The sequence below is a fragment of the Chlamydomonas reinhardtii genome, chromosome 12 (assembly GCF_000002595.2).
Source record: "Chlamydomonas reinhardtii strain CC-503 cw92 mt+ chromosome 12, whole genome shotgun sequence".
Classification (NCBI taxonomy): domain Eukaryota; kingdom Viridiplantae; phylum Chlorophyta; class Chlorophyceae; order Chlamydomonadales; family Chlamydomonadaceae; genus Chlamydomonas; species Chlamydomonas reinhardtii.
In genome coordinates, this window is record NC_057015.1 from 5,024,187 (window position 1) to 5,031,278 (window position 7,092).

General features: G+C 62.3%; 5 protein-coding genes across 6 annotated transcripts in view; 2 read left to right on the forward strand and 3 right to left on the reverse strand.

The window, feature by feature from the left end:
• Window positions 1-1,919, reverse strand: part of CHLRE_12g526388v5 (uncharacterized protein) — a 2,166-nt gene extending 247 nt beyond the window's left edge. Inside the window, exons 1-3 of the mRNA XM_043068491.1 lie at window positions 1,700-1,919; window positions 1,498-1,628; window positions 1-1,427 (exon numbers count right to left, since the gene is read on the reverse strand). The exon at window positions 1-1,427 is cut by the window's left edge and continues 247 nt beyond it. Coding sequence (XP_042918576.1) covers window positions 1,423-1,427; window positions 1,498-1,628; window positions 1,700-1,728 — 165 coding nt within the window. The 5' untranslated portion in view covers window positions 1,729-1,919 and the 3' untranslated portion in view covers window positions 1-1,422. The remainder of the gene's footprint in view (window positions 1,428-1,497; window positions 1,629-1,699) is intronic.
• Window positions 1,920-2,019: 100 nt separating this feature from the next.
• CHLRE_12g526450v5 (uncharacterized protein) lies at window positions 2,020-4,501 on the forward strand. The gene is made up of 4 exons (XM_043068493.1): window positions 2,020-2,307; window positions 2,586-2,939; window positions 3,149-3,484; window positions 3,664-4,501. The coding sequence occupies exons 1-4, from the start codon at window positions 2,101-2,103 to the stop codon at window positions 4,270-4,272; spliced, it is 1,506 nt and encodes a 501-aa protein (XP_042918577.1). The 5' UTR covers window positions 2,020-2,100; the 3' UTR covers window positions 4,273-4,501.
• Window positions 4,502-4,513: 12 nt separating this feature from the next.
• Window positions 4,514-6,759, reverse strand: CHLRE_12g526500v5 (uncharacterized protein). The gene is made up of 2 exons (XM_043068495.1): window positions 6,249-6,759; window positions 4,514-6,043 (listed from the first exon to the last, which is right to left on the reverse strand). Exons 1-2 carry the CDS (start codon window positions 6,264-6,266, stop codon window positions 5,837-5,839), a joined length of 225 nt encoding a protein of 74 aa, XP_042918578.1. The 5' UTR covers window positions 6,267-6,759; the 3' UTR covers window positions 4,514-5,836.
• A 64-nt stretch (window positions 6,760-6,823) lies between these two features.
• CHLRE_12g526200v5 (uncharacterized protein) overlaps window positions 6,824-7,092 on the reverse strand; it is a 3,426-nt gene continuing 3,157 nt past the window's right edge. For both annotated transcript variants that reach the window (XM_043068479.1, XM_043068478.1), the window contains exon 5: window positions 6,824-7,092. This exon is cut by the window's right edge and continues 832 nt beyond it. The gene's annotated coding sequence lies outside the window, so the exon portion shown is untranslated.
• The window catches only part of CHLRE_12g526210v5 (uncharacterized protein), a 1,122-nt gene continuing 909 nt past the window's right edge, over window positions 6,880-7,092 (forward strand). The window contains exon 1 of the mRNA XM_043068481.1: window positions 6,880-7,082. Within this exon, the coding sequence (XP_042918579.1) occupies window positions 6,993-7,082 (90 nt within the window). The 5' untranslated portion in view covers window positions 6,880-6,992. The remainder of the gene's footprint in view (window positions 7,083-7,092) is intronic.

Genomic DNA, 7,092 nt, shown 5'->3' on the forward strand with positions numbered 1-7,092 from the left:
ACCACACTGCACCGCGCCACGGCTTTGCTGTGCTGACGCGAAGGCAAAGAAGGTATCACAGGTCAGCAGGCCTTCCCGCCGCAGCGAACGCTCGTCCACTTTGCAACGTGTTGCAACTGCGTCGCGGCTAGAGTGGGCGTGCCTGGGCGGTCGCAACGAGGGGAATACGCTCCCTCCCACCCACCCTCTCGACCACACTACGCCACCAGCCCACCACCCTGACTCACTAAACTCCCGGCCCTCCCCGGCCGCACCTGAGGTCGTGCGGCTTGGCCTGGAAGCGCAGTACTGTTGGCGTGTCGCATTCGCCGCGGTGCAGCATCTCCCACTGCGCCACCCGCTGCCACGTCGCCTCGTTCATGCCTGCCTGCAACAAGCGGCCGTGGTTCTGCGAGGCACTGGGTCATGATGGCGAGGGTGGACCAGCTAGGCGTCGCACAGGAACCTGTCAGCATCAAGACGGGAGGCTTTCCCGCACTTCCGTAGGCAATTCCCCATCCCCAACGCCGTGCGTGCAGCCCGCCCCACATCTCACCGGCTTCCGCTGTCGAACGTCCTCCTGCTGCGCCTTCCCTCCTTCAGGCCTGTCGGCCGCCCTACAGGCACCTCCTCCTGCACCCGCCGCCCGTTCCCGTCTGCCCGCACCCTCGCTGCTTGATGGGCACCTCCACGCCCATCCGCGCAGCTGCTGCTGCTCCTCCTCCTGCCGCAGCTCCTTAGCACACGCGGCATCGTAGGGGAAGGGGACAAGCGCTGTTGTGCAGGACTGGTCAGCAGGTGCGGACATGCCGACCCGTGTCCGACAACTCCTAGTACCGCCGTCCGCGCCTTGTGGTGTGCGCGTCGACTCCTTCCCCAAAGCTGCGCTGCCCTGCAACCCTCCTGCGCGCCCTCCAGCCCGCTCGTGCCCCACCCCTACACCGCAATGCAGCACACCGCTCCCAGTCGTACACCGCACAGCTCGGCACGCTCCGCCCCAGCTCCTGTCCCCTTGCCATGCCCCCGAGGACACTCACCAGACGCAGGTTTGCGGTGGACACGCGCACATTGCCGGCGCCATCTGCCCCGAAAGGCGAGGCTTTGCGCCAGTGGCTGCCACTGCAAACACGCCCACACGCCCACACGGCACCTGGCCCAGAGTGCTAGTCAAGCATGACGCGGCCGCAGCCCGTCTGCTTCCCCGGTGCAAGCCTGGGCCGGTCCAAGGCACATACCTCCACCAAAGCAGGCGGGCACAGGCTCCGTGCACAGCTGGTGAGGGACCTGCGCAACAGACTGGGCTGCCGGCATACAGCTCGTTACTTGCCTTAACCCCGAAGTCTCGGACTACATGGGCTCGCCCGCAGTACGACCTGCACCAGCCCAACTCCTCCCGCGCCGCCCTGAGCGAGCCCCTCACGTTACATTGAGCGCCAGGCCCAGCTAGCCTGCAAGCAGTGTTGAGCAAAAGGCTGGCAGCGGTGTTCCGCACCCCGTACCCCCCTCCCCCTGACGCACCCGCCAAGCCCAACGCCCTGGCTGCCTTCCAAGCCACCAGACACCACGTCTTGACCCAAAGTACTGCAACTAAAGAGGCGCAGGACAGGCCCAAGCCAAGGCGGAGGTCGTTCTCGACACTGGCTGTTGGCCTGTTCCATATGTCCACCAGTTACCTTATCATTGCCAAACCAGGTATAATGAAGCGTTGGCAGTGACTGACCTGCTTACAGGTCGACGCGCTGGTAGCATGGTGTTTGTGGGGTCCTGTGCGTACATCGCAGGAGGACATGGTAATGCTGCATGTATGAGCTAACGATACTCTGCCCTGCGCCTTCAGGCGGCCGTCTCCGGACCTCTGTGCCGTTTAAAAATGTCTGAGTTGGACTCCCTGAATCGTTAACCGAGGTTCTCAGGCTGAGGCAAAAGATGACAGAGTTAGATACATTACAATGTGATCGAGCGGGACACAGGCCAGGGCATTTGGGACCCGCCTGTGAACATGCACGACACACTACTGGTCACTGACTTGCCGACCTACAAAATCGCGCGCCCAGAAGCTTGTTGTTAGGCTAGCCCTGCATTAAAAGCTTACTCCATACATTGCACCCTCTCTGCTGCAAGATGAACACCACCAGCTTTATTAAGGGCCCAGCCGTGAAAGCCGCGTGCATCGCTATCCTGGCGGGCACCGCCACGTTCGTGCTCGCTCGGCGAGGAGGCTTGCTACGGATCCTTCGCCGCAAAAGCGACTGTAAACCCAAGGACAAGTCATGCAGCGCGAAAAGCGGTATCGCGACTGTTTCATCTTCGCCCAACGACGCGGCCGCGGTGAGCACGCAAGGATTCTCGCTGATAGCAGGCTAGTCGCGTGCATGTTCTGTTGCATAGCACATTCACATGTCGCTAGAAGTCAACATGTTCGACGGTTTGACCGTCCAGCAATTACCCAGGACGCCCCGCTCGCCTCCCTGGTGCACACAGCGTCCACTACCGCGCACCCCGTTGCTCCTTTGCCTTTCCTTTCCCACTTTCCCACCTCACCCATTTCGACCTGGATATCGACACGGCCCTTTATTCCTCAACTCTCACCCCCTTGCCCTCACCAGGTGCCTTTGCGCGATGACCTGCAGCCGACGAAGGCCGCCGATGAGGCCGCTGACGCCACCTCCAGCAGCGGCGGTGCCAGCAGCCCTAGCGGCGAGCTCGCTCTGGCCGCCGTCAACGACAAGTCCAGCTCGGGCCCCTCCGACGCCTCCACGGGCGGCTGCGCCTCCTCCGCCAGCTCTGGCAACACGGCGGCCGGCAGCCTCAGCGGCACGGGCCTCTCCGCCTTCCGTGGGGACAACGCCGCGTGCAGCGCCACCACCGCTGACACCATCGCCACTGCTTTCCCCAACAATGCCAAGGAGGCACAGGTGGAAACCGTGGAGCGCACAGAGGCGTCCTGCATGAGTGACGAGGTGAGGCGCATACATACCGGTGCACGCGCGCACGCACATTGCTATGCAGGGCGCGCCGGGTGTACCGTAGTGGATACATGTTTCTGACTTGCCGTGCAACCGGCCCCCACGCACACTTGCCTTGGTCAACCCCCTTCGCGCTGGCTGACATGCCTTTCTCGCTCACCAGGCTCACTGTTGCCCGTTCAATGCCGCCTCCTTTTCCACAGGAGGTCAAGGCCTTCATCAAGCAGCACGGTCTTACGCTCTGCATCCCCCAGCGCGAGCTGGGCAAGGGCGCTTTCGGCCACGTGGAAATGGTGATCATTACCCTGCCTGACGGCACCACCGTCAAGGCCGCACGCAAGACCCTGCACGCGTGTGAGACCAAGGGCGCTGTGGCTGCACTACGCCGCATACTGAACCAGGAGCTGGCAGGGCTGGCTGCTGCCGCGGGCTGCGAGCACGCGGTGCAGTGCCTGGGCTACCGGCTGCCGACTGATGACGACGAGCGGGCGGAGCTGCTGCTGAGCTGTGCGGAGGGCGGCTCCGTAGAGAACCTGCTGGTGGGTGCTGGGCTATGAGGCGCGGGGCGGGTGCGGTGACGGCGCCTGGTTGGCGCATGCTCTGTACGGGGATTGTGGTTGCTTGACTGCGGCTCCTCTCCCCTAACCTGCCCATCCGTGCATCTCAATCTTTCAGCTCCTAACAGACTTGTCCCCACCTATCTGCTTTTTTCATGCAGAACGCGCTGGCCAAGGAGCACTTTGATCGCATTGACAACGCGCCCGAGCGCCGGCGCACCGGCAAGAACAAGGACAAGTATGAGATGCTGCCGTACCCCGGCAACACGCTCATGGATGAGGCTGACCTGAAGGGCATGCTGCGTGCCATGGCGCTCTTCATCAAGCACCTGAACGCTCGCGGCTACATGCACTTCGACCTGAAGCCCGCCAACCTGCTATACGACATCGCGCCTGATGGCAGCAAGGTCTTCCGCGTGTGCGACTTCAACCTGGCAGTCAAGACCGACAGCAATGGCCGCGTCGCGCGCGCCCAGGGCGGCACCCGCGGCTTCTGGGCGTGGGAGACGTACTGCCAGCTGGAGGGCCTGGAGGTGAAGCACCCCATCACCCGGGCCGCTGACGTGGCCTCCATGGGGCTGGTGCTGGCGGACGCCGCCGGGCTGCACTGCCTGGGGGGCGGGACCCAGGCCTACCTGGAGTACCTGCGCGACCTGCCCCGCCGCACGCCGCCCGCGCTCAAGGAACTGATCGAGTGGATGGTGGCGGAGGACCCCGCCGCACGCCCCACTCCGGACCAGATCCTGGCGCACCGGTGGCTGACGGAGTAGTGACGTGGCTATTGCGAAGGTGACGGGTTGCAAGTAGCTGTGATGAGACGGGGGGCAAGGGCGCGGGGGCACGCACGGCATCAGCGGTTCCCCCTGCACGGCATGGTTGCATGGCAAAGCTTGCAGGCCGTGGTGCGTCGCTAGGGCGATTGGGGTTGCATTGAGAACAGTGGCTCAACTGGGGACGCCATGCACCCACAGCAGCTGCAGGGGTATTGCACTTGACAGGACGGTTGGGCTTTCAGCTTTTATCTTGTGCTGTGCCAGTCTGTATGGATCCACCGGTTTTGTTTTGCATACGGCTCGTGCCAGCTCGTGCTGTCGTGCCTGGCCACAACCACAGTGACTTCTGCATGTTGGTTGCCACAAACGTGTACATGTGTGTCTGGGATCGTGCGTCCTTATATATGGCTCACGTAGCCTGAATGGTAATAAGACTTGATGACTAGCTGAGACTGCTTAGATTGCATTGGTAACAAGAGGGACGCAGTTCACGCGCCAGTGACTGCTTAGGATTTCCGTACGTAGGGTTGTGAAAGCGTTTTCCTTGTAAGGGGCCCGTAGGCCGGCAATCATGCAGGACCGCCAGTGAGGCGAGGTAGCGTAGTTGGCCATCGACGGCGATGCTGGACTGCGTGCCCGATGAGCTGCTAGTGCTGGCGGGGGCATATGAAATGTTGCGCACGAGCAGAACATTCCGGTGTAGCAGCACCGGAATGTCCGGTAACCCGTTAGGTACTGTTACATCAGGCTTGCGCAAATCTACTTCACTGGGGACTCATGGGTGGGTAACGCCGAAGCCCAGCTGTCTTGGCTGACCGTAGCTCTTCACACGCACACCATTCCTAGCGTGCCGCTGCTCAGTCTGCTCTTCACATACAGCCAGCCTTTCCAGCATTAGTCCAGCAGTCCCCTAGCGTCTCCGACTTGATTGAAGGTACCAGCACCACCAGCATCGCATCACCGACACGAGCAATGATAGATAGGTTGACCGCCACCTGCCACCAACAGGTGAATGTCACACAGCTCACACTCGACACAACCTGCTACAGCTGTGGTCTTCCACTGACCGGGGCCCAAAAGACGGCCGCTGTAGCCTACCTCCCCCATGAAAGGACCGGAGAGAGCACCATGTACAGTAACCAGCCAGCGCAGTACCTGAGCACACTTGCAACCCCTGCTGCCGCCTAGGGCAACCGCCTCGGCATTACCGTATACGGTACCATTCTCAGTCAATTCCCGCCTACACACACATACTGCGGGTATGCTTGTCATCTTCCTTTCACGCACATACACCTACACACAGCACGCGCACACACGTTTGCGTGCTGCCGCTGTCACAGCAGCGTACGGTTGCTGCTGATGCCCACAGGCCCTGCCCCGGCCGCTTGCTAACTCGCTCCTTGCCCACCACCAACCTGGCCGTCGACATGCCGTCGCCACCAAACCCTGCCCTCTTCCCTCCTGCTCCTGCTGCTGCGTGCGCTCTACCACTTCTACAGGGACATCTGTCTTGCCCACGCCTTGAGTCTAGATGCAACGGGCACCACAAGCCTACAGCACCTTACGCCCTTTCACCCCAGTCCAACAGCGCCGCCCTCACGAGCTGCCGCTGGCCGCCAAACGCTGCCGGCTGCGCCATTGCGCCCGGCTCTCCTGTAATGGGGCAGGGCAGCCCCCAGTCCGCGAACTTGAGGTTCATGTTCATCTTGACGCGGTCCAGCGCGGCCTCCACGCTGTCCATCGCGGGACGAGCCCCGATCGCGAAAGCCTGAAGCGGGCGTGGAAGGGCGTGCGGTGCCTCAGGAGAGTAATGTGACATAGCGGGCATATCTCCATGGGAGTCTGCGCCACTACGCGCTGCAAAGTAAGCCCCACCATGCCGCGTCCCTGCCTCCCGCGGTCCTGCCCCCTGCTTTGCTCTTCCTGTACGCCCGCCCGCCCTTGCTTCCAGTGCCGGTGCCGCCCCTCCTCACCTGCAATGTACCAGCCATGTTATCGACGAAGTAGAGTTGGATGTTGTAGCGCACCTCCTCGTCGAAGCAGTAAATCACCTAGCCGTGCGCACACCTCGCAGCTCGCTCAGCGGCCGGAGGCTGCGGCCGTCAGAACCTATGTACTGGTGCTGTGAGGCCGTTGGGCGCGTGCGTATGTGGTCAGGTGTGCCGCAATGTATGGTGCCGTTGGCTGCGCGCACCAGCCGCGAACTCGGAGGGCGGGTGCGTGTCGCCGTGGGCAGCGCAAGCTGCAGGCACCGTGCGTGCCCGCTGCCGCCAGCGCTACCCCAATCAAGCAGGTCATTTGCCCCGCGCACAGAGGCGGCGGCGCGGTCATCGCTCTGCTGCCCATCCGTGCCTCTCAATCTTTCAGCTCCTGACAGACTGGTCCCCATCTGCTTTGTTCATGCAGAATGCGCTGGCCAAGGAGCACTTTGATCGCATTGACAACGCGCCCGAGCGCCGGCGCACCGGCAAGAACAAGGACAAGTTTGAGATGCTGCCGTACCCCGGCAACACGCTTATGGATGAGGCCGACCTGAAGGGCATGCTGCGTGCCATGGCGCTCTTCATCAAAGCACCTGAACGCTCGCGGCTACATGCACTTTGACCTGAAGCCCGCCAACCTGCTGTACGACATCGCGCCTGATGGCAGCAAGGTCTTCCGCGTGTGCGACTTCAACCTGGCAGTCAAGACCCTATGCGCGCACGATGAAGGGCGCCATGGCACGCAGCATGCCCTTTAGGTCGGCCTCATCCATAAGCGTGTTGCCGGGGTACGGCAGCATCTCAAACTTGTCCTTGTTCTTGCCGGTGCGCCGGC

Excerpts from the sequence above, each read along its gene's own strand:
- CHLRE_12g526450v5 (XM_043068493.1), top strand. The coding sequence starts at position 2,101 with ATGAACACCACCAGCTTTATTAAGGGCCCAGCCGTGAAAGCCGCGTGC. Across the intron at positions 2,940-3,148 it reads CGTCCTGCATGAGTGACGAG|GAGGTCAAGGCCTTCATCAA; the intron begins GTGAGGCGCATA and ends CCTTTTCCACAG. Across the intron at positions 3,485-3,663 it reads GCTCCGTAGAGAACCTGCTG|AACGCGCTGGCCAAGGAGCA; the intron begins GTGGGTGCTGGG and ends TTTTTCATGCAG.